Here is a 26291-nt window from a genome sequence, read left to right on the forward strand (position 1 = left end):
TTCTCAGTGGCAGCAGAAATTAAGTCATCATAAGCAGAAGATAGCATAAATAAGTAACTCTGGTTTTCACTGAACGGTTTGTTAACATTAAGCCATTTGCTTTCACTTTTGACAAATTAACAGGAAGGAAATACTTTTTTACATTGTGACCTAGTGTACACACATGTACAACCAAAACAGCTTTACAGAAGCAGTTCTTTGCTTTAAAATGTGTGGTTCAACCTTGTCTGTTCTATTTTTTAAATTATTAAAGTAATGCTAGTTGTCAGCCACATTGATTTTAGGAACCACCAATAGGATATGACTTCTGGTTTAAAGGAAAAACACTACTTCAGAGCAATTGATGAACTTACAGGCCATGGAGATTTCTTTTCAGTTCTACCCTCCAGAATCGTAAAGATATTTTTATTCAATTGTGTGAAGCATTTAGTAATTTCATTTTGGATTGAATTTGTGGAATTAGTTACGGTTTAGTATTGTTATTTTCCAATAAAAAATACACTTGACCAATGTGGGTTTGATCTGTGCAGGTCCACTTAGACACAGGTAATTTTCAATAGTAAATACTACAGTACTGCACGGTCCATTTGTTGGTTGAATCTGAAGTTGCGAAGAACCATGGATATGGAGGGCTGACTATAAGTTATACTCAGGTTAACCCCAGGAGTCAACTGTACACCTTTCCCACTGTGTTTTAGTTGGAGATTGGCTGTGATGGTACAATTTTTCTCATGGAGTCAGAAATGTTTGCTTGGGGAAGATTATTTTGGACTATGTTTGGTCGGGGAAAAGATTATTCGGGATGTGGTGTGCTGAATGAATGAATGTTACTTATTTTTGTTTCTTTCCTCTGTCTTTTCCTCCAACCTTCCCCCACCCCACCCTGAATTTAAACTTCTTGAGACTGAATTGTGCAGTAAGCATCCTGTGTTATATCCCTATTGCCTATGAATAGTTCCTGGTAAACAAGCATAGTAGATTCTCAATGTAGTAGTATTCTCACATTGCTTTCTTTATGAGCTCTTCTGTTCTAATAAACTGTCAGTCTTGAGGACAGACTTTATGTGTCTCTGTCTTTAGCATGTCAGCTAGTTAGTGCTCACTGATTACTTCTTGAAATGAATTACATTTCTTGTTATGCTTCCCCATGTCACAGGGATTTTTCAACAAATTCAACAGTTCCTAAGTTTATATATTCACAGCTAGTAACTAGTAACTGCCTCGGTGAATTTGGTGGTGCCCGCTCATTATTAATAACTTTTGCTATATAATTTTCAACTTAAGTCTTATGTCTCTCATAAATCTCTGTTCATTCTGCTATTGTTGCTCTAATTTTTGAGCTTGTGTTACTACTAGTATAGAGTTTTTATTACTTTAGTTAGAAGTTAGGTTCAATAAAATGAGTTATTGTTTAGCACAATTCTATAGTGTGAAACTTGTAATGACTTTTCTTTAGGAAAAGCATTTGTGGTTCACTGGTCAGAATGGCCATCATCAAAAAATCTACAAACAGTAAATGCTGGAGAGGGTGTGGAGAAAAGGGAACCCTCTTGCACTGTTGGTGGGAATGTAAATTGATACAGCCACTATGGAGAACAGTATGGAGGTTCCTTAAAAAACTAAAAATAGAACTAGTATACGACCCAGCAATCCCACTACTGGGCATATACCCTGAGAAAACCATAATTCAAAGAGTCATGTACCAAAATGTTGATTGCAGCTCTATTTACAATAGCCAGGACATGGAAGCAACCTAAGTGTCCATCAACAGATGAATGGATAAAGAAGATGTGGTACATATATACAATGGAATATTACTCAGCCATTAAAAGAAACGAAATTGAGTTATTTGTAGTGAGGTGGATGGACCTAGAGTCTGTCATACAGAGTGAAGTAAGTCAGAAAGAAAAACAAATACTGTATGCTAACACATATATATGGAATCTAAGAAAAAAAAATGTCATGAAGAGCCTAGGGGTAGGTAGGACAGGAATAAAACCAGACCTACTAGCGCATGGACTTGAGGATATGGGGAGGGGGAAGGGTAAGCTGTGACGAAGTGAGAGAGTGGCATGGACATATGTACACTACCAAACAGGGTGGATAGCTAGTGGGAAGCAGCTGCATAGCACAGGGAGATCAGCTCTGTGCTTTGTGACCACCTAAAGGGGTGGGATAGGGAGGGTGGGAGGGAGGGAGACGCAAGAGGGAAGAGATATGGGAACATATGTATATGTATAACTGATTCACTTTGTTGTAAAGCAGAAACTAACACACTATTGTAAAGCAATTATACTCCAATGAAGATGTTAAAAAAAAGATATCTTTGTAAATAATGACTATCAATATTTTAAATATATCAGTTCTTCCCAAAGTGATCTAGAGATTTGCTGTAATGGCAATTCATATATAGAAGTTGTCTGTTTATTTGGTAGCACATGACAATCATGTTATTAATCATAAAATTAATATGTAAAAAAAAAGGAAAATGCAGGAACAACAACAATAACAAAAACCAAAAACATGACATGTAGAAAACCAAAGGTAAAGTGTTAAACATAAATAAATCCTACCATATCAATAATAAAAACTAAATGTGATGACTTAAACAATACAATCAAAAGTCGTATATTGTCAAACTGTTTAAAAAAATGTTTTCTATAGGCGACGCTCCTTGGATTCAAAGGTCTAATGTGTACAAAGTAAAAGGATGAAAAAATATATATCATGCAAATAGCAACCATAAGCATGCTGAGGTGGCTATACTAATACCAGAAAAAATAGACTTTAAAACAAAAAATTACTAGATATGAAAAGAGACATTTTATGATTAAAAAAAAGGAGATACAAAAATTATTAACATGTGTCCTGAATAAGGTAAAACCAAAATACATGAAGAAGAAAATAGCAAAAAACATGAAGAATTGAAGGAAGAAATAGATAATTCCACAACATTAGGTAGAGGCTTCAGTACTCCACGGTCAATAATGGATAGAACAATTAGGCAGAAGATCAACAAGGATATAGAAGACTTGAACAACACTATGAATTATCAAGACCTAATAAATGTCTACAGAACACTCAGCCAAACAGTAAAATACTCATCCTTCTCAACTACATGTGAAACGTTTTCCAGCATAGATGACATGCTAGGCTAAAAGACAAGAGATTGAAACCCACGTACATTGCTGGTGGGAATGTAAAATGGGTGGCCATTTTGCAAAACAGCTTGACAGTTCCTCCAAATGTTAAACATAGGAGGTACCCTATGACCCAGCAAGCAGTTCCACTACTAAATATTATACCTAACAGAAATAAAACCTTACGTCTGCACAAACGCTTGTACGTGAATGTTCACAGAAGCATGTTTATACAAACAAAAGGTGGAAAAAATTCAAATGTCAATCTGACAAATAAATAAACAAAATGTGGAATATCTGTACAATAGAATAGCATTCAGCTATAAAAAGGAATGAAATATTGATCCATGTTACAACATGGATGAACCATGAAAGCATTATATAAAGTAAAAGCAGCCACTCACAAAAGATCTCATATTGTATGGTCCCATTTATATGAAATGCCCAGAAGAGCAAATGTGTAGAGACAGAAAGTAGATTGGTGATTGCCTAGGACTGAGAGGGTTGAGGAGAATGAAAAAACATTGTTAATGTGTAGTGGGTTTTTTTGTGGGGGTCAAATCTAAAATTGGATGTTGTGATGGTTACACAAGTCTTTTAGTGGTTACACTAAGAACCACTGAACTGTATACTTCAAAGCATTGAAATTATGGTATGTAAATTACATCCCAATAAAGCTGTTAAGAAAAAACATTTGTGGTTTTTTCCCTATCTTCATTTATAACCTTGGTAGTATCACATGACTAAGGTTATAAAAGGTTATTTTGTAATAGTTGGGACAAGAAGCAGAATTATAATGCTTGTATGGATTTACATACACAAACCGCGTCTGGGTATTCCAGTTTGTTCAACAGACTAGTCAGTACATTGGCTAAAAGAATAATATATTTCATGCAAAACAATATCTTTGAGCAAAAAGGATCTTATTTTTTTGTGGTACGCAGGCCTCTCACTGCCGTGGCCTCTCCCGTTGCGGAGCACAGGCTCCGGATGCTCAGGCTCAGCGGCCATGGCTCACGGGCCCAGCCGCTCCGCGGCATGTGGGATCCTCCCGGACTGGAGCACGAACCCGTGTCTCCTGTATCGGCAGGTGGACTCTCAACCACTGTGCCACCAGGGAAGCCCAAAAAGTATCTTTGAAGTTATCTACGTTAGACTTGTTGTCCAGGTTGAGAAAACAGATGCAGAGAAGTGGCATGACCTGCCTAATTTTGGAGAGTAGTTGCAAGCTTGAAGGCTAAGAATATGCTGCAGACTTTTGTGACTTCAGGGGTCTTTGTATTTGCCAAAAATAGAGATGGGGACCAAAAAACACAAAGTATGAAATCTGTTTTATGAACTTAGAAGTGATATTCAGTGACTCACGACAATATGTTGTACCCTATGCTAGGTGTAATAAAAAGTAGGCACTTGATAAAATTATGCTGATTTCTTGAAACATTGAAGGTCTGTGTGTATGAGAAAGACATGATGAAGTCAATGTTTCAGGTGATTTTTTTCCTTAGCAGTTTGGTTCTATTGTTAGTATGTATTTAATAATCATATGCAAATTACTTATGCTCATTCCGCCTCAGTTTCTGTCTTGCCTGCAGCCCCCTTCTCCCCACCCCATCCCCTCTATCTCCTCCCTCCTGCTCTACCCCAGATACGAGATGAATATGCTTTGGGGACAACCCTGCCTTCTGGATTAAATTGTTGTCTTCTGTTAGTGTAGCTCAATTGTGAGTACTTCAGTGAGTAGAAATTACAGTAATTATTTTTATGAAGGATAGAACTCTTCTTTTTCTGTATTTGGTTATACATATAGTTCCTAGAAGTATAATCCTGAGTGAAGCCTGAAAAGGATAGTTTTAATGATTTGTTTGATGGTTTTTCTATCTGGGTCATTCATTTTTCAACCTCATATATCAAGTTTTCTGCTGTCTCAGTCATCGAAAACTGTTATATCATTATTGCTGAAATCTTTTGGCAACCCAAAGGAAGAAGAGTTGAAGGAGAGTCAGGAGGTCCAAGTATTTTGCTCTGCCTCTGCCTCTGTGTTAGTCTGCTAGGGTTGCCATGACAAAGTGCCACAGACTGGGTGGCTTAAACAACAGAAATAAATTTTCTCACAGTTTTGGAAGTTGGAAATCTGAAATTAAGGTGTGAGCAGGGGTTTGGTTTCTTCTGAGACCTCTCTTCTTGGCTTGTAGATGACTTTCGTCTTCCCGTGTTTTCACATGGCCTTCCTTCTGTGCATGCCTGCGTCCTAATATCCTTCTCTCATTGGGATACCAGTCACAAGGGTTAGGGCTTTATCTCCAAGTGCAGTCACATTCTGAGGTACTGGAAGTTAGGACTTCAACATACGAATTTGTGGGGGGACACAGTTCAGCTCGTAACAGCCACTAAGAGGCTCTGTTTTGACTTTGGGCAAATTACAGTGGTTTGCAGAAGTGAAGCTGAAGCGTGTAAGGCATTTATGAAGACTGGTTACTGTATTGTCTGGAGGTTTTCTTGTTTTATTTTAGGGCTGGATTTTGATTTAGAATATAGTATTTTTTTTCTGTTTCTTCATGCCAGACCTTTTTAATTTTTTTTTTTTTTTTTTTTTTTAGCTGTGTTGGGTCTTTGTTGCTGTGCCGTGGGCTTTCTCTAGTTGCGGCGAGTGGGGGCTGCTCTTCATTGCGTTGCGTAGGCTTCTCATTGCGGTGGCTTCTCCTGCTGCGGAGCATGGGCTCTAGGCGTGCTGGCTTCAGTAGTTGCAGCACTCAGGCTTAGTAGTTGTGGCTTGCGGGCTCTAGAGCACAAGCTCAGTAGTTGTGGCGCATGGGCTTAGTTGCTCCACGGCATGTGCGATCTTCCCGGGTCAGGGCTCGAACCCGTGTCCCCTGCATTGGCAGGCGGATTCTTAACCACTGTTACACCACGGAAGTCCCCATGCCGGACCTTTATTTCTAGAACACAAGTGGTACTTGACCATTCAAGGAAAAGTTAAATGCCTTTTTTACAGAACAAGTTTTACTCAACAAATCTGTAAATGGAAAGGTCTTAAATGAAGGAGTAATATTTTTTCTAGCTTTAACATGTGAATTATTCGAGTGTTAGTAACAAAACATTGGTTGTTTTGCATTTGACTTCAGTCATTTTCCTCGTATTTGTACAGTAGATCCTTAGTTTGGCTCTTGGTTAGTGCTTTACATCCAGGTACCTGTCACCCAGCTTTAATACCATCAACTTTCTCATAATGTTTCATCTACTCTCCATATAAAATTTTTTCCAGCGGATTAAATCCCCCATTCTTTAACTGAGGTAAAAGTCATATAACATGAAATTCACTGTCTTAACCATTTTAAAGTGTAATTCAGCACCACTTAGTATATTCACCGTGTCATTCAGCCACCACCTCTGCCTAGTTCCAAACATTTTCATCGTCCCCAAAGGAAACCCCATTCCCATTAAGCAGTCATTGCCCATTCTGCCCTTCCCCTGGCAACCACTGATATGCTTTCTGTCACTAGGTATTAGCCTGTTCTGGGTTTGGGTATAAATGAAATCATACAATATGTGGCCTTTTACGTCTGGCTTCTTTAACTTGGGTAGTGTTTTTGAGATTCATCCATGTTGTAGCATGTGTCAGCACTTCACTCCCTTGTTTTTTTGGCTGAATAATTTTTAAGCCTCTTGATATGTGTAAAAATCTTTATTCTCATTTGATATCAATAATATTAGAAACTAGAATATTACGATAATTTTATTCTAATACAATTAGAAATTTGATGATTCTAAAGTGAAAAAAAATAGTAATTTTAAAATATACTTTTCAAAGCTGCATCCTTTTAGAATTACTGGTGTAGACATCTGAATTAAAGCCGTTAATTGAAATCTGCATGCTGAAACTTAGTTGGATTCATGGGATAGCTGAATGAACAGATTGCTTCACCAACCTTATTGAGGCAAATGCATTCTAATGTAATATACACACAGCCTGAGAATGTGTCTCATCTCATTACAGATGAACATTTGTCAGGGGTCTTATGGGACTGCTCCAGAGTAGTGGGAGTAATATGTATTAGATGCACGTTTAATTGCACTGTTAACTTTTGGTGTCGTGGGAGTCAGGACTTATCTCCCACCCCCACCCCTCCTCCTGCTCCATTTCCCTTCGGTTATCATTACTAAATGGTTTCAGGAGATACTAAAAGGACAAGGGTGAATTAGCTAGTACTAAGAATATTTTCATCCAGAGGAAATCAGAGATTTATTTTCAGGTCCTTTATTTAGTGTCTTGAATGAAGAAAGGCAAATGTAAGAATATAGAAAAATAATGGAGAGTCTAATCATTCCTCTTTTTCAAACAAAAATACCAAAATGGTTATAACACCCTTTATGTGTTTTTTCACGGTCTGATTTTTTTTTCATGATCTGATTTTTAAAATATGCTTGAAAATGTGGTTTTAAATCATGCATATTTGTATTATTGGAATGTAAGTTTAATTGGAGAACACTAAAGTTGAAAAACTGTAAGCTCTTAACATTTTTTTCTTCAGATGTTAGCTTAATATTGCCTTATAAATATGTAAATCCACATACTGAGAAATAACTTTCTATGGTAGTTACTTTGAGCCTGAAATTAGATACACATACTTTTAGCATTCATATGAAGTAAGGTAGTTTATTCCACTTTTTACACTAGTCCTAGGAAATTTAAAAGGACAAAATGTCAGGTTTTAAAATTTTTTAGTGACTCTAGTATAAAATGGAGGTCTTAGGATAAACTTAAAATGATGTGTTTTACTATCAAACATCTAATGAAAACTTCATTTTAAAAATGTGAACAGTTCTCAGTGATTTTACCTTCCTTACCCTCCACAATTTACCCACCCCACACGCACACAACACAGTTGCCCCAAGCTGTTACAAACAGTGATTTTTCCTTCCATCAGGCTAAATTTTACAACAAATACTTATTAGCATTTATTCTGTGAATTGAGCTTTTTCAAATGTGTAACTGGTCTCTGCCATTAAATTTAATAGTTCATTTTGGAAATAGGTTGACTAAAAGCTAAAAATGGTGCATATTAGGAAAAGGAAGAGGAGAAGTGTAAAAAAATGTTCATTTAAAAATATTTTCAGGCAGTGTTACAGTGCTCATATATTTGTAGTGACAGTACTTTTTCCTTACCCTAGTGTCCTAGAAGGAAAACATCACCATGGCTACAGAAATTGGTTCTCCTCCTCGTTTTTTCCATATGCCAAGGTTCCAACACCAGGCACCTCGACAGCTATTTTATAAGCGACCTGATTTTGCACAGCAGCAAGCAATGCAACAGCTTACCTTTGATGGAAAACGAATGAGAAAAGCAGTAAACCGAAAAACCATAGACTATAATCCATCTGTAATTAAGTATTTGGAGGTAAGTCCAGTTAATGTACTTCAGATGACCAAACTTTGATTTCTTAAAAAGAAGAAAGATTTTATAATGCAGGTAATGAGTATACCTGTGTTTTTTGAATTAGTAGGATGAAGTAGAATTTCAATTGAGACCAATCACCTCAATAACAAAAGAGTACTTTTTTTTTTTAAACTCTTTGCATGCATGAATAATCTCAAAAATTATTAGACTCCAACTTAAAAATAGGTTTTGTTCTAAAGGTTCACACTGTATTTCAGAAGAGGGTACTTTTGTCCAACTAGACCAACTTTAAAACACTTGTTAGGGTTTCCCTGGTGGCGCAGTGGTTGAGAGTTCGCCTGCCGATGCAGGGGACATGGGTTCGTGCACCGGTCCGGGAAGATCCCACATGCCGCGGAGCAGCTGGGCCCGTGAGCCATGGCAGCTGGGCCTGCGCATCCGGAGCCTGTGCTCCGCAACGGGAGAGACCACAGCAGTGAGAGGCCCGCGTACTGCAAAAACAAAAACAAAACACTTGTTAAACCCACAGTGTATACGAAATGTTAAGAGATTACCAACATAGGAATATTTGTATTAGAACGTATTCAGAATAGTGACTTGCATGTCCAAGACACTGGCATCAGAACATGACTCTCTAAGCCACTCAGGGAAGAGGGGTCTATTTACTTAGAGGGTTGAGCACCTACTATAGTCTTACAGGATGAAACCAACTCTGACACGACACATAAAGTCAGAGTAGGGGTCTGCCTAAACCTGTGTCAGCTTGACATATCTCCCCTTTGAGTTCTTTATTTACTTGCCTTAACCTTTCTTGTCTTAAGCCGCTGTGATTTGCTTTTTTCATTGCTAACTCTACGTTAATCAGGTTTTGGTCTGCTCTGCCTCCTGTGAAGAAAATTTGCTTTTCATTACCTGAGACAAGTTGTTAAAAGACCTTTGTGCATATTGGGCATAATTAGTATGTTGCAGGCACATAGCAAAAATATTCATTCAGAGGTAAAGACAGATTTAGGCTTTTTCAGGTGTTTCAGTTGGAAAACTAGACTAGGAAAGTTTGGGAGGAATTAAGAAAACGAACACCAAGATAAGAGGAATTGTTTTGCTGCTGAGGATTTTGAAGGAATTGGGAATGTCTGTCTACCCCTTGTCCTTTTTCTGTTTACTAAGGTATGGTCAGTGAGAATGTGTTGGGGTCAGCAGCATCTTGGCTGATTGGTTGGGCATAATATGAGTAAAGAAAGGAGGGAAATTCTAAGCAATGTCAGTGAGATAAGAGGGGAAATCTCTTAAGATATACACTATTATCTATGTTTTAGAACATAATGAAAAAGTTTTTGTCTCTTTTCCCCATTTAACGACAGCTTGCGTTTTGTAAGTATTTACTTATGTTTCAAATTGAGTATAATTAGACCATATATTAATTGATTGATTGATTAATTTATTTATTTTTAACAGAATAGAATATGGCAAAGAGACCAGAGAGATATGCGGGCAATTCAGCCTGATGCAGGTTATTATAATGATGTAAGTATAAGATATGTCATGCTAGCTTAATAGAAACCTCTTTGCTTGGACATTTGAACTATGGGATCTCTAATTCAAACATGGACTTTTCTTTTTACATTTTTATAATTAAAATAAAACATTCCTAAAGGAATAATATAACATATCTGTGTAAACCATGGGTTATTATTTTTTTTAATCTCAAATTTCCTTTTAATCTGATGACGGGTGAACTTTTGATTTGGGGTTTAAAACGGTGTCCAGCAAAAGATTGCACTGCCTCATAGTCTCTGTAACAGGAAAGTTAATTTTAAACTTGGCTTGTTATGAATGCGTTTAATTGTGTTGACTTTGAGAAGTAATTGGGGGAAATCTGGCACTTGATTTTATTGTTTATTTAGTAATTATGGGCATTTAACTTTCCTGTATCTCCATTTTCTTCATTTGATTACTATAGACTAATTGTAATCTATTATAATAGTGTTTTGAAAGTCCTATATGGTCCTGAATTTGTCTTTAAATGTTGAAGTAATTACCTTGTCATGTCCCTGGTTTATGCCCTGTTTGTGATCTTTAAACCCAATTTTCTTTTTTTTGTAGCTGGTTCCACCTATTGGGATGTTGAATAATCCTATGAATGCAGTAACAACAAAGTTTGTTCGAACATCAACAAATAAAGTAAAGTGTCCAGTATTTGTTGTTAGGGTAAGTATTCTGTTTAATAATTTTTGGAAAAATTAACTCTGAGTTAGCCTGCAAATATATTTGCAAAGAAAATTAAACATTATTTTAAATGTATATCTGGGATAAAAATCAGTGTATTGCTTGTATTTTTATTTTGAAATATCCAATCATTTATCTACTATATCCACATTTAGTAAGGTAGTACTTTTGGATTGCTTTTCTTCATGTTGCAATTTCCATAGAATTCTCTCTGAGCTGGCCATGGATATATATATTGCAGCAGGTGTTTGACTTGCTCTTGAATAGGAATGTTTTGTTACTGTTTAGAGAGCAGCATCTCAAGGCGAATGAAAACTTAGGGTTACTAGGAAGGAAAACACCTAAGAAGAGCTGAAGACCAATGGTAGACCATAACTGTCAGCTCCAGCTCCATGAAGGTACATTGTAGGTACTCTATACATTTTCACTAAAATTTTCAAAATATAATTCAAAAATAAATAATAGGACTTCCCTCGTGGTGCAGTGGTTGAGAGTCCGCCTGCCGATGCAGGGGACGCAGGTTCGTGCCCCGGGAAGATCTCACATGCCGCGGAGCGGCTAGGCCTGTGAGCCATGGCCTCTGAGCCTGTGCGACCGGAGCCTGTGCTCCGCAACGGGAGAGGCCACAACAGTGAGAGTCCCATGTACCACAAAAAAATTAAAAAAAAAAAAAAAAATAATATACTAACATGGTTCAAATTATTAAAATTTGAAGGGGTTTGCAATAAAAAAAGTCTTCCCATCTCTGTCTCCCAGGTGTCCTGTTAATATTTCCATAGATAATGGTATAATCATTTTTTTGTGGTTTGCTAGTAAGAATGCACTTGGCTGGTTAGCATTATATCAAGTCCAGAAATGTAGGAAAGTTAGTAGTCAAAGTGGAGCAAATAAGAACTGAAAAAAATAATGGGACAGAGAAAAGACAGTCATGGCAAACATTGTGGCAAATGAGCAAAATAAGCAGGTCTTCTTATTAGAGAGTTGTGATAGACAGCCGGGAGAACTGAGAGGGGCTGGAAGAGACTCTGGCTTGAGCTCCATGCAAATGTGGTAGTCAGTCTTAGGCCTCCTGTTTGCTTCAGAGGCCTATTACAGTAGAAACCATTAGTAAAGAAACATTATTTGAATGGCTTTTGTATTAGGAGAGCCAACCAGTATGTAGTGTAATTTTGTTTGCCAGGGAATTTGGCAAAAGGACTATGATGGCAGCTAATTTTAATACCTTGTTAGCGTAACACAAAACCTTTTTGGAATGAATAAAATCTGAGCATTCTGTGTCCTGTATCTTGTTAGATGGGTAAACTCATTTGGGAATCAAGCTATAAGGTCTTAAGAAATTTGCACATAGTAGAGGCAAGTCCAAATTACAAGGTATTAAAGACAAACACTGTGGGTCCTGTGTCTGCAGTTTGATTGCTTGTAGTATTTACTGGGTTGGGATCCATAACAGATAACAGAAACTAGGAAAGTAGGAGGATTTTATTAATAATAATCAAAATCATGATCTGCAGTTAAACAGTAAAAGGCTGGCTTGTCATATATATCTGTGAAATTTACCAAACAAACTTCATTTCATGTATCTCATCCTGTAAACACACTTGTATTTTTCAACTCTGTGTCACACTTTTTACTAATAGGATTGTTGTATTGATACTTCATGTATTTACATCTAAGGAAAATGAACGTGTAATCTACCATAGAAACTTGAAAATAAAAGTAAGAAAAAATATGTTGCATTTTGAGTTGTTAGCACATATCACAGAGTCCCTTCAGTGTGCAAATGGTGACATTGAAATATTGGGGTTCTGTTAGTCATGCCTCTGCTGTATTACATTTTTTTAAAGACTAAATTAGCATAAGACCTGTCACTGCCTGATACTGTGAACGAAGAACTTAAAAATATATATATACATGTATATAGTATATATTGTATGTTTAGTTTCTAGGAAAAATTTGATAGCCTTGATGTCCTTAAATTGGTTTGTAATACTGTTTTTTCATAAGGCACTGGTCACTTTTTTGCCTGAATTGGCTCACTAGCAGCTGTAATAAACCAAATCCTTTATACATGTAGTCTTTGAGTTTTTCTGGTGACTGACCATCTTATTTATGTTGGTCTGCCATGTATTCTAGAAAAATTAGGTCTTTGCATATTTTGTTTCGAAATGCTCTTTAGAGTGCCTAGGTGTGTGTAACTTAACAGGTATTTAAAATGCACTTATTATTTTTAATTAATGAGCTAAAGTGCTAGAGCTTTCCTTGCACTCTGTTAATACAAGTTCTTTTCTGACAAAGTACTTGCTTATAAATCTGAGCTATAGTCTTAAGTGAAAGTCAGTATTGTCCACTTAATGTCAGTTATTGGATATTTTATAAATTAAGACTTTCTAAGTGTTTTAAAAATTAAGGTTGAGGATTCATGACCTTGTATAATGTCTTTTTTTTTCCCCCAGTGGACTCCAGAAGGAAGACGGTTGGTCACTGGAGCGTCTAGTGGAGAGTTCACCTTGTGGAATGGACTCACTTTCAATTTTGAAACAATATTACAGGTAACAGTAATCATCAGATGGTAGCATCATCCTGTGTTACTGTAAAGAACTTGATATATAATTACTTTTTTTGGCATTTTAAACTTACAACTGGACAGATTATTGTTATGAGTTAATATATGCTCCTGTGAAGGCTTCCGTATTCTTTTGTATAACGTTTACAAATGTTTTATGTTTCCACAGGCTCACGATAGCCCAGTGAGAGCCATGACTTGGTCACATAATGACATGTGGATGTTGACAGCGGACCACGGAGGATATGTGAAATATTGGCAGTCGAACATGAACAACGTCAAGATGTTCCAGGCACATAAGGAGGCGATTAGAGAGGCCAGGTTTATACACAATATACCATTTTCTGTAGTCCCTATTGTCATGGTTAAATTATTCTCTAAGTGTATTCTGGGTGCAGAGATGCATGGGCTCTGTCAGATTCTGGGAAACTTTCTGCACCCTATAAACACAATATTTTTCTTTGTTTTCACACATTCACCATTTTGCTGGCACTTTTCTGAAGTAGTGTTGTCCCGGTATCAGCCTTTGCAATATGTTAGAGATGTATTGTCTGCCGCATTTTGCACTGGTTTTCTCTTTTCGTTTATGGTTAATAATGTGTATACGTTATTCATTTTTATTACCTACTATGTAAGACAAGAATATTTCATTCCAAATAAAGAATTCAGTCTTTAATTATACAACTGAATAAAATCTAAAGCCTACAGAAAACACCTTCAGAGTTCACACAAAATACAAGATAAAAAAGGCTTAAGTGAAGACCTGGTTGGCTTGGTTATGCCACGACTTCAAAAAGAAAGTATAGTAGGACTAAAAACTCTCACAAGTAACTCTGGATGTGGCAAACATTAATGGATTAATGAGTGGGTTCTTTCAAGCTTTGAAACTGTAAGCAGACCAATGTCAAGAAGACTTTCCTTCTGATTCACTGTTGATAACACAGTAATGCAAATGTATCATAAGTGGGAGTTTAAAATATTTTCAGTGAGTTGTATATTTTTACATATCAGTGAGATATGTATAGTAGAAATGGAAAAAAAAAAGTTTCAAAAACAAGCCTGAAGAATTGCTGCAGCCTCAGAATAAAGCTAAGCAGCATTCTTTACGGTTGTGCCACCCACATGTGGGAGGAGGTTGACATCTTTATAGAAACATCATCCACTGCAGTCACTTGTTTCTACTTTCAGAATCTTAACAAAAGTTATTGGATAAACACGCTTCTGCAAAGACTTTGCCTTATTGTCCTGACCATACATTGAGTTTTCGCAGTTGGTCCTTTCTTAGGCAAAGGGTTCAGAAGTTCAGGGGAGTTCTTAGATGAGAAACTTGATGGTCTTTTACAGGGAGGAAAAAAATGGATTCCTCCTTTGCAAGCATATTCTTTGGCTTTAAACAGTCAGAAGGTCCCCATGTTAGTTTTCTTCAAAAAGTGCAACATTCATGGGATAGCTTGCCTGGAAGAAGGTGTGAACGTTTTCCACAGACCTTTTACATAAATCAGAAACGTCATATGTAAGGATGTGTAGCAACCAGTCTTTAAACAGCCTGTCTGAAACTTTTATGAAGTTTGAAGCAGAAGCTGATGCTAATTTATTGAGCAGTATTCCTATGTGATTTAAAAGACTTTACAGGAATATTGCAAAGATAGAATCTGTTTAGTTTTTACACTTAAATCAGCTCCATGTTTTCTGTTGGTACCATAGGAAATACTATACTGGGGAGTGTGGGTAACATTAGTACTAATAATACACTCATAAAGTTCTCTGAATATTGATGATTGAAAACTAAGAAGCAGCTACTCTGTTGAATTCTTCTTTTGATGAGATACATTTGTTAGCTGACAACATTCTCTTTAAGGGCTTCTTCACTGTGGATACTTCCCTCTCCTGTTTATAACGCAGCACAGTGTTTTTATTTTTCCCTGTCTGAGAAGCACAGATAATCTGTTAAATGCTGACTTCTTTCCCCTGCTGTGTGTCTTCATGTAACAGTTTCTCACCCACGGATAATAAATTTGCTACATGCTCTGATGACGGCACTGTTAGAATCTGGGACTTTCTTCGTTGCCATGAGGAAAGAATTCTCCGAGGTACGTGTACTAACAGTACTGATTGGAATATTTAAATAGGGAAGGCATTTGTGGTTTAAATCATCACAATACCACAATACCAGCTTACATCTTCATTCAATTGTTTTACATACACACCCTCTCAGTCAGGCTCTTTAAAGAAAACTGAACTCTCTGGTTCACAATCATTTTTGTAGATGTTTACTATTAATATTATCTTTGAATTCTTTGAGCTATAAATTAAATACACATGTTCCCCTTCTTCTCCCCTCTCCTCCCAATTACTTACTTATCTGTATGCATCCGTTAGGGCTATATTCCTTTTCCTGCCTTGTACCCAGGATAGCTTTCACCAACATACTGACACGATAATTTTATTTATATAGCTCACATTCTCCTGGCAGGCCTTTTACAATATGCATTAACCAAGGTCTCACTAGCTATACTTTTCAGTATTGGTATTTCTGAAAGGAGGTGGTTTTTCAGTATACCACATTTGTACTACATGGCCCACTTGTTACTAAGCTTTGGAGGGATTTTTATTTACTTTTATTGACTTCATAATTACAAACTAACATCTATGAATTACTCTATCATAGAAAAGAAATCCGTATTTTCACTTGGATTAACTTAGTTTTAGACTTCCTAAGGTGGGGCTGTTGAAATACAGTACATCAACACCATTTATGTGAATTCAGTGCTGTTAAAGTAAGTTAAGGAAATTAACTGTGTGTTTTATATATTCAATACAAACATTGAAACAAAAAACATTTACACTTTTAACTAAATCTCATTAGTTTATTATTAATTGGGAAGGTAGTTTTCTCAAGTGCTTAATTTGAACCTATACTGATTTGACAAGGCGTACATTCTGTTGCATACTCATCATTCCAATATGCCATAAAAGTAACATCTTCCTCTGACACATAAATGCAGGGTGGGAGAATGGGTGCCACAGACATTGGGTGTCAAGCAATTACTATTCAGAGATTGCCCTTTTTGTTCAAGAGTCGGCGGAGTTAGTTATCTTGGTTGACTTACAAGTTTTTTAATACCTTTTTCAGAGCTTTATTTACAGCATATAGTGTCGATGCTGTCTAGACAAGAAGCTAAGTATTCTTGATATTTAACCCATATTTCAAGTCAGTATTTTTTTTTTTAATCACAATTTTTTTTTTTTTTTTTTTTTTTGCGGTACGCGGGCCTCTCACTGTTGTGGCCTCTCCCGTTGCGGAGCACAGGCTCCGGACGCGCAGGCTCAGCGGCCATGGCTCACGGGCCCAGCCGCTCCGCGGCATGTGGGATCTTCCCGGACCGGGGCACGAACCCGTGTCCCCTGCATCGGCAGGTGGACTGCCAACCACCGCGCCACCAGGAAAGCCCTTTAATCACAGTTTTTAAACATTCCTCGCTTTGCACATTTTGTGTGGGTTTTATCCACAGTAATGTATTGTGATAGCTAGCATAAGGATATAGTACCTTCACCTGTCATAGTGAAGGGGTGTCCTCACAATGAAGTAATAATATTGTACAGCTTCAGAACTAGATGGAGCCTTTGAAATCATCTAATCTGAGTTATTGTATGGATGAGCATCATGACCCAGAAGGCTTAAGTGACATGTTCAAGGTAAAAGAAGCTCAGAGCCAGGACTAGCATCCTGTCACTTGACAACTAGCCTAATGCTACACTAATGTTGCATCTTTCCTCACTGTTAGTAGAAGTTTAGCTGCTAAACAGTGATAAGGGAAACAACTTTTTCTAAGCTTTGAAAATCCTACGAAATGTAGAGGAAACCAAATTTTATTTATTGAAAGTAATTCTAAAGGATCAAAACCATTAATTTTACAGTGACCTAGGACTATAGTAATTGTGAAGTCTGATACAAAACCACTCTGCATCTTGGATTAAATAAAGAAGAAGAAGAAAAGCTGCTATAAAATAGCATTTTCAATCCCAGGTTCCAATGAAGTGTTATTCAGTTTTGGTAATGAAACTGTTTCTAAATAGTGCTTAAGAACTTTTCTTCTGAAATTTAGTGTACATGAGTTACTAGTTAGCAGTTAAATATTTTCAGATTTGAGTCCAGGTGGATTTGGATGATGTGGATGCTGAATCATTACCTGTTCTTCTTATAGCTTAAAAAATACACCAATATCATTTCTATACTGAGAGTTGAATTTTATTTTTTATGTGGGTGTTCTTTTTAAGTTTTCACTATGAAAATTTCAAACATGCACAGGAGTATAATGAACTTGCATGTACTTTTAGGATTTGTATTCTAGCTTATTCATGTTTTTTACTTCCTTTAAACAATATTCTATTTGCTTTACGGTCATGATTTTTTTCTTTGTACCTCAGTGAGTATATGAGAAGTATAAATATAGTAAGCCAAGTTAATTATACCACCCAAGTAGTAGTTCTGATAGTGGATCTGGTGTAGTAGACGGGTTTTTCCAATTATCCATTTTCTGTCATGCCTCATTTTTCTAAATTTCCTGAACTGTAGAGATGATTATAAAATAATGAAACCAATGTTGTTATAACTTTCCTATTCTTCACTTGGTGGCTTGGGGGTCAGGGGATGATGGAACTCCACTTGTCTCAAGGGTTGATGTGAAATTCTTCAAATAAAATTTGAAGTGAACTTAATTTAGTTCTGATCGTAGAGAGAAAGGTGGATCACAGAGTTAAGCAAATAGGGTGGCCTCTAAAATGTCAGTTGCTCTATAAAAAGGGGGTGATGGTCAAGTAGCGTACATAGGCTGTGTGACGCCAGGCAGGTAGGCATATTCCTAAGGCATGTTAGTGTTGTCATCAGACCATCACTTGGGATTAAGTTAAGAAAATCCAAGAACATTTTGATTGAAGGGGATGCTTGTGATCACGTAGTCCAACTCTTTATCTAATATTTTTCTACATCATTCCCCAAAACCAGTTTTCTACTCACAAAACATTTTTAGTGATACAGTATTCACTACCGCACATGAATCTCTTTTTCAATTTTAGGTAGCTCTAATTTTCAGAAAGTTCTTTCTTTATATCAGAAACCCACTTTCTTATAACTTGTCCTGCCTTCTGGAACACAAATCAAGTCTGTACTCTTCTACATAGCAGCCCTTTAAGTATTTGAAGACAGCTCTCATGTCTTCTTAATGCCGTCTTTCAGCTATAAGCTTACAGGATCCCTGTGAATACAGAATTTACAGGTGCTTTTTAGTGTCCTTACTGAGATTGTTTGTATGCTTCTTGGAAAAAGAAGTTACACAAGAGAAAATAATCAGTATTTTTAACCAAAAATGAGCATTGATCTATTGCCAGATTTGCTACTTTGAAGTTGTAATGTTTGGTCCATAGATGGGAAAAGGAAACACTTGTGAAATTGAATATACTGCAACATTGAGAAGTACCATGTATATGTCCACCCATTTCCAAAGCATATGCAAATCAGCATAATTTATACACATTTATCCTTTTCTGGTATGAATTGCAGCACTCAAATTATGGACTGGGTTTAAAATAACATTTAAGCACCAGGAATACATGAGTCTAAATGAGCCTGTAGGTGTTTATGCACTTGACTCCAAGAGAAATAGAGGCATTAAAATCCATTTATTTAATTAGCATATATTATATGCATGCTATTAGGTAGAATAAATTTAAAAGAAAATAAGTATGATGACCTCCTACCCTCCTGCTTCTTAAAGTTTAGTAGGAAAGGTAAGATATTGTCACAAACAATATTGTTGGATATTAGGGGAGAAGAGTCATGAGAGTATTAGAAGTGTAGTTTAAAAAAAAATAAAAGTGTAGTTTTATCAGTGTAAAGTTAGAAGCAGATCACTTGTGACTAAAATGAAAATATGAAAGATTGAAAATGTAGAATCAGTAAGAATATGGAGTAAATTTTAATGAGAAGCATAATTATATATTATATGGTATATAACATGTATATTATATATAACTTAAAAAGAATCCAGTTTACCAGCTTTACCATGCTTTAATTTTGTTTTACCTTCTTGATTTTAACAACAGTAGCTGACACATTACACTTACTATGTATCAGGCATATTTTAAGTACTTCATTTAATCTTACCAGTAACCCAATGAGATAAATACTGTTTATTCCACATTTTACAAATCAGTAACCAAGGTACAAGAAAGTTAAGTAAACCTCCCCAAGGTAATATAACTTGTAAGAGGTGAGGCTCAGATTTGAACCCATGTTATTTCACTCCAGAGTTCATGCTCTTATTCATTATGTTAAACTGCCTCTTTTATGTTTTAAAAATATCATCGACATGGATGTAATAATGTCTTCCTGAGCTGTGATGACAGAATTGTAGAGTTTTTTTTGGGGAAAGGAGAGAAGTGTGGGTAGAGAGAATTAAGGTACTCAAGTTTATTTTATCTTTCTTCTTTAAAGTTATCCATATAGGCTATAGGTTTTCAGTGTATATTTAACAACAAAAAAAATTAAACCACAATGAATAGTTCAAACTGCAGATGAGTTATAAGCTAGGTTATATAAATAGAACATGGATATAAGGAGTTGTACTGAGACTTAGTCAGGAGGTAAGATCTATTTTCAGTTTTAAAATATAGCACTCATGGAGAGGAAACGAACCCCTGAGTACATACACACAGCTTATGAAAAAGAATACTATTAGTATTTTTACTAAGTCTCTGCATATCCATGCCTGATTGTATTTGGCTGTGGTTCTTAATGAGATAAACTCCTCTGCAAAGATCTTTTGGTTCAGAAAGTGTTTTTGAACTGTGTAAAGACATGTTTACAAAGTCTTGAGTGTTCAAAAAAATTTCTGATTTTTTTTTTTCTTTTCTTTTTTTGGCCGCGCTGTGCGGCATGTGGAATCTTAGTTCCCCTACCAGGGATTGAATCCATGCCCCCTGCAGTGGAAGTGCGGGCCACTGGACCACCAGGGAAGTCCTCTCTGATGCTTTTCATTGGAAATAATTTTACTTATTTAAAGTAAAATTGGCAAACCATGAAGTTTATGATTAATGGTCCTAGTGTATTTGTACAGAACATTCCACAAAACCCTTTCTGTTCTCTCCAAGACAAAAAACAAACACCCAGCTTCCTTTAAAATAAATAGCCTATAGCAGAATAACTCCTTCTACTAACATAGCATGTTTTAATATTAAAAGTACTTCAGGCACATCTTATATAATCATCCAAACAATCATGTGGGCCCATATATATATTGATTGACACCTGTTTTATCTGTGATTCGTTATTTTGAGGAAGCGTTTATTTAAGTCTCTTTTCCCTCTCCTCTCCTGAACAGACTGGATCGTGGTAGGTTCTCCTATGTATTGATAAATAACTATCTGGTTATATCATGAGAGGGAAGAAGACTTAATATTTACTTCTAAAGCAAATTATTTGAAGAAATTAGTGTAGTAGTGTCCTGAAATATTCATTTTATGTAGTCCATTCACAGTTTTACAGGAGTTGTTTTAGATTTTTATGCTGGACTTTGTCCTTTCTAACTCTACACTTAAGATATTGCACAAATGTGGCAAAAACTTGTTGAAAATAGATCTTAGCTTTCTTGGGATGCCAGTGCTACACACTGTTACTGTCTTATTCACTGTTATAATTAAGAGTCGAGTTATTTCCAGACATTCTTTTGTGTATAAAGATTCCAGTTTTTTGACAGCAACAAATCACTATGACTCGTAATCTAGGCAGTCAGTTTTCATCTTTGCATTTAGTAAATATTCTGTAATTGTCTGCTTCAGTTTATTTTGAGTGAGGCTTAAATTTCTATTTGCTGAGGAATTAGTTACCCTCTTATAGAGCTTCTCAGCTAATCAAGTTTTTGATAGTTTTTAAAGTTAAAATTCGGAGCTTTGGAAAGAGCTGATAAAAGTAGATAAATATATAATACCCTTTTGGCTTCTTCATTTTTAGTGAGTAGATCCTTTAATAAAAGTATATGATTAAAATATGGTATCACCACAAATAAGTTATTTGCCAATGAGGGACATTAAATACCAAAACAAATACTGTTTTTTTCATAGTCATTTTTTTCCCTTTACTCACTTTTTTATTATATATCTGAAAACCATCTTAAAATTTGATTTAAATCATATCTCAGGAATTTCTTAAGAAGCACGTACCATGCTGTGATCTCTTTAGTTATAAAGAGGCTAGAAGAAGAATTTCGAAGAATTTCTATTTAAAGGAAGAAATGGTAGTTTCTTGGTCATTTATCCTTTTTTACAGATTGTGTCATAAAATAGTCTTAATTTGTCCAGAACACACTATTACGTTTCAAAATCAACCTGCCGAGGCCTCTTTATGTTTTTTTTCCGCTGAATATAATTTAATATAGTTCTCTTTGAGAGAAGCTTACCTTCTTAGCATGATTTTAGATTACCATGTGACTTGCATTAGCCCAGTGAACTGTTATCTGCTTTAACTTGATGTCTTTAACTATTGCACTGGTTCTAGGGAACCCCAAGGAAGACCCAGCCACCACAAGGTGCCTTTGAGCAGGGGTAGGTAGAGCTTCTACGTAGCCCAGTGTGCTGCTTTATAAGAGCCCTCCCCCAACTAGTGCATGCCCCTTTGTCTATAGTTCTGAGTGGGTAAAAGTGCGGACATCATGTAGAGATCCAGTTTAGGATATGTGGCTTTAAAAGTGTCCGAGTTGTTGCTGTTTTCAGGCTACATATGTATTTTTTTCTCCATTTTAAATTATCTGTTCAAGAGTTAAACCTTGAGCATTTTCTGCACCTGGCATCTCCCTTTGACAGCTTGTGGGAATCCCCACTCAGTTTCCAGGTTTGTTTTGTCAAAGGTGGAAACCATAAGTATTCTACCACATTAAAACAATTAGGAAATACTGAGGGAAATGAACATGAGTGCAGAACCAAAGTACAAAGGTGAGTCCAAGAAACTTCATACCTGGAAGCTCAATGTTTTATCTGCAGCGGAAACTTTTTATATATTATTAAACAAAAGTAATACCAGGAGTCATCAAAGGTTAGAGTAGCTGGTCTTGGTCCTGTAAAGCCTGTTAATTGCTTTTTCTAATAAATAGTTTTAACTCTTACTCTTCTGAAATGAACTTCATTGATAATAACCGCTACACATTTTAAAAAGGCACCAGTGCACACGCATACAGGCTCTGAGAAGAAAAGTTTACAAAATGCTTATTAAGGGACATTACTGCTTCCATTGAAAACTGGTGATTTGGAAGAGGTCATGCTAAAACAACCCTATTTTTCTAGAATTACCGAAGGGGGTCAAGGAAATTGTAGTCAAACCGTAGTCAATCTTTTGAATTCATCTGTGAGTCATGGTAGAGGATCATGGCTTTATAGCTGCATGATTGGTCATTTCCAAAAAAGTTTCATTGGATGTTTGTTATCTGTGAGGCAAGTATGCAGAGAGTGCTGCAAGATCCTTTACTTGGCCTCTGTCCTGCTTAACATTTTTTATTAAAGATGGCTTGCTTTGCAAATTTACAGGTAATTCAAAATTACAACAAATTCTCTTCTAGAGAGAACCTCTTGAATCTCATTAGGATTCAGATAGTGTGATGTTAAACTTAATAGAAAAGTATTATGTTAAATTTTAAATAGAGATGAATGTAAAGTTCTGTATTTAGGTTTTCAACCTCAATTCTGGAATTTATTAGACTGCTTTATGAGAGTTCCTATGAAAACGATCATGGGTTTTAGATGATAAGTGTGAATTCTTGAGGTGTCATGCCTTCCCCTATTTGTAAAAGTGATGTTCAGAATGATGGGGCTTAATTATTGATGGGAGATGATTAGAATGGAGAAGGTCTGGAAATCATGAGGAAGAGTAAAGGGAAGTTTAGTATTCAACTTGGATAAGAGAGATTGAAGAAGAGTTTTGTCATTTTCAAATATTTAAAGGCGTTTGTATGGAAGTAGGATTGAATTTATTGTATATATGTCTAGAATAAAGGGGATGGGGAGAAAATAGGACATCATATTTGGATTTAATTATGGAATTTTTTTGTTGAAAATAGAATGGGCTATTCTGTGAAGCTGTTAGGCTTTCCTTTGCTGAAGTTGTGCCATGTTTAGCTTTGCCAACTGTTACGGAGATTATAGAATGCCCTCCATTTTCAGAAGGATGGTTCTATTTGATAATTATTAACCTGGATTAGGTTGTCTGTTAACTGTAGTTTCATGTTTTAAGGCAGACCCAAAAACCTGAAAGTCAAGCATGTGGATACATTCATTACAAAGGGTTAAGTGGATGGGATATTATCCCATGAGGAGATACTGCCACCTTCTGTTCTAAAAATGTTTTTGGTGAGACATTAGATCATTTAATTAATCCTGTTGCTTGAAGTAATAAATGGAGCCTCAAAGCCACCTCATCTTGTAAAAAATATGTTAAAATATTTATACTTTTAGATCATATTATACATATACAGTAAAGTACACAAATCTTAAGTGTACAGTATGATGTGTTTTTACATATTTACACACTCATCTGACCACCTCTTCGATCAAGATACAGAGTGTTTTCAGCACTCTAAAGATTCCTTCCTGCCTCTTTTCCACCTAAGCCTTCTATTAGGTAGTTTAAACTTTCAAAGATATTTTCATTAAATTATTTTTCCTTTTTTTCTACTGTTCTGTATTTTGTCATTTTGTGGTTTCTGTCATCTCACTTTCCCTTGTGTGGAGCGTTCTTAATTTCCTTTTCTTGATTTGCTTTTGTACTCTTTTGAAAATAATGTTTTACTATTTTTTCTGATTAGCTTCTTTTACTAAGTTTCCTGCTACATAACAGAAGTTAGTGTATAAAGAGATAGTATTGTGTATTACTACAATCACAGTCTTGAGTGTGATTCACAATTTTAGCTGTTAGCAGCCATGTAAGTCACATTACTGTGGTTGTGTCCTCATGTGTATATTGGGGATTAATAATAGTACCAACCTACTAAGTTGCAAGAAATAAATGGGTTAATTCATAAGCACTTAACTAGTGCCATAAAGAGTGTTCAGTGGATGCCAGCTATTATGTCATTTCCAAAGCTAATTTCAGAGCCTGTTTCCCTGTCTCTGCCTATTTAAGGATTAAAATGGTTATTTCAGAAGTGTATTCTACTTTTCTCATTTAAATATTTTTCAGCCATGGTCATTAGTTTTTACAGTAGTACAAGTTTTTATTGACAGGTGGTCCATGAATATGAGCACTTGTTTAAACAGCGTTGTCATGATTTTCTCATGTTTTCAGGTGTAAAAAATTCAGTGCTTAGAGTTGGGCAAAGAGTAAAGGGAAGTTTAGATCTTAAGATCTCATATGGAAACATTTAAAGATTCTATTTTTTTTTTTTTTTTTTTTTGTTTTTTGTTTTTTTTTTTTTTTTTTTCGTTATGCGGGCCTCTCACTGTTGTGGCCTCTCCCGTTGCGGAGCACAGGCTCCGGACGCACAGGCTCAGCGGCCATGGCTCACGGGCTCAGTTGCTCCGCGGCATGTGGGATCTTCCCGGACCAGGGCACGAACCCGTGTCTCCTGCATCGGCAGGCGGATTCTCAACCACTGCGCCACCAGGGAAGCCCCAAAGATTCTATTTTAATTGTTAGATGAATTGAATATTTAATGATTACCTACTGGTCAAGACGCTGTGCTTGATTCTTTTGCTGATATATTTACAAGGCATGATCTTGTCCCTTAAGCAGCATTTTCAGCATTTCCCTAGTTCTTTCATTTCTTCAGGTGTTTTGTAAGTTGGCCTAGTACCATAGTGCTGAATAACTGAAATCCAGCAGTCTGCACAGCTTATCACATTGCAGCAGATTGTGGTAATTGGTGTCTAGGCTGATTCCTTGGGACAGCATTTATTTTTCTCTGAGGAATTTTTTTCGGTACGCGGGCCTCTCACCGTTGCGGCCTCTCCCGTTGTGGAGCGCAGGCTCCGGACGCGCAGGCTCAGCGGCCATGGCTCACGGGCCCAGCCGCTCCACGGCACGTGGGATCTTCCCGGATCGGGGCACGAACCCGTGTCCCCTGCATCGGCAGGCGGACTCTCAACCACTGCGCCACCAGGGAAGGCCCTATTGACTGAATTTGATCACAATTTTAAACTTCAGACTCCATTTAGCAATATAATAAAGTTGGGTGAGCTAGTGATAGCTCTGGCCAGATGTCATTTCTGTTTGTCATCTTTGATGAGGGATGTGATAAGCAGTAAGAAGTTTTGGAGAAAGTGTGTTCCACATATTTTTTGTCACAATAGACAGGACTTAAATATAGAAATCTAGTATCAACTGTTTCAGCCTCCTGATCATCCTCTGTCCCCATCCCATCTAACTTGCCAGCTGACAGCCGACTGGCTGGGTGTGTAGCCTATTCTATCCCAGAAGTCTTTGGTGGAGTTTGTTACAGGGTGGGATCTAGATCCTTACGTAGGATGTAGCAGATATGGGCCCGACTGATAAAGTGATTCTAAGAGCAAACAGGATGATATTACAGGAGGTATTAGAAGTTAAAGAGCATTCATTGTAAGTTTGATGATTTCTGAACATAAATCCTGCTTCTTTCTTGAGGACATGTAGTACACCACCCGCTTCTAATGTTCTTTCTGTAGGCCCTCAATGTTTTGAAATACTTCAAAAGTTTGGTGTTATTAATATTTTACATATTTTTGTAATGGTCAAATCAGATCATTTAGTTTTCAGAGATTTATGGAAACTATTCCATTTACATCTTTTTCAAGTGGCTTAGTCTTAATTTTTGAGGGCATTTTTAGTTTTAAAGATTTAATGTTTTAATGTACCATGCAAATGTAAATCACCAAGGGTCTTCTGGGTAAAAATAAAATCTTTATTAAAACAAAGATTCAAGAGTACACTAGGCATTTTGTTTGGTTAAT

General features: G+C 36.4%; 1 protein-coding gene across 5 annotated transcripts in view; it reads left to right on the forward strand.

Moving 5' to 3' along the window:
- WDR33 (WD repeat domain 33) overlaps positions 1 to 26291 on the forward strand; it is a 104037-nt gene that overhangs the window by 33085 nt on the left and 44661 nt on the right. For 4 of the 5 annotated variants that reach the window (XM_059052598.2, XM_067025794.1, XM_067025791.1 and 1 more), the window contains exons 2-7: positions 8310 to 8536; positions 9992 to 10060; positions 10640 to 10744; positions 13216 to 13311; positions 13495 to 13646; positions 15318 to 15415. In XM_059052598.2, coding sequence (XP_058908581.1) covers positions 8333 to 8536; positions 9992 to 10060; positions 10640 to 10744; positions 13216 to 13311; positions 13495 to 13646; positions 15318 to 15415 — 724 coding nt within the window. In that variant the 5' untranslated portion in view covers positions 8310 to 8332. The remainder of the gene's footprint in view (positions 1 to 8309; positions 8537 to 9991; positions 10061 to 10639; positions 10745 to 13215; positions 13312 to 13494; positions 13647 to 15317; positions 15416 to 26291) is intronic. The other variant, XM_067025793.1, reaches the window with a different exon arrangement.

The sequence above is a fragment of the Kogia breviceps genome, chromosome 2 (genome assembly GCF_026419965.1).
Source record: "Kogia breviceps isolate mKogBre1 chromosome 2, mKogBre1 haplotype 1, whole genome shotgun sequence".
NCBI classification, from domain to species: Eukaryota; Metazoa; Chordata; class Mammalia; order Artiodactyla; family Physeteridae; genus Kogia; species Kogia breviceps.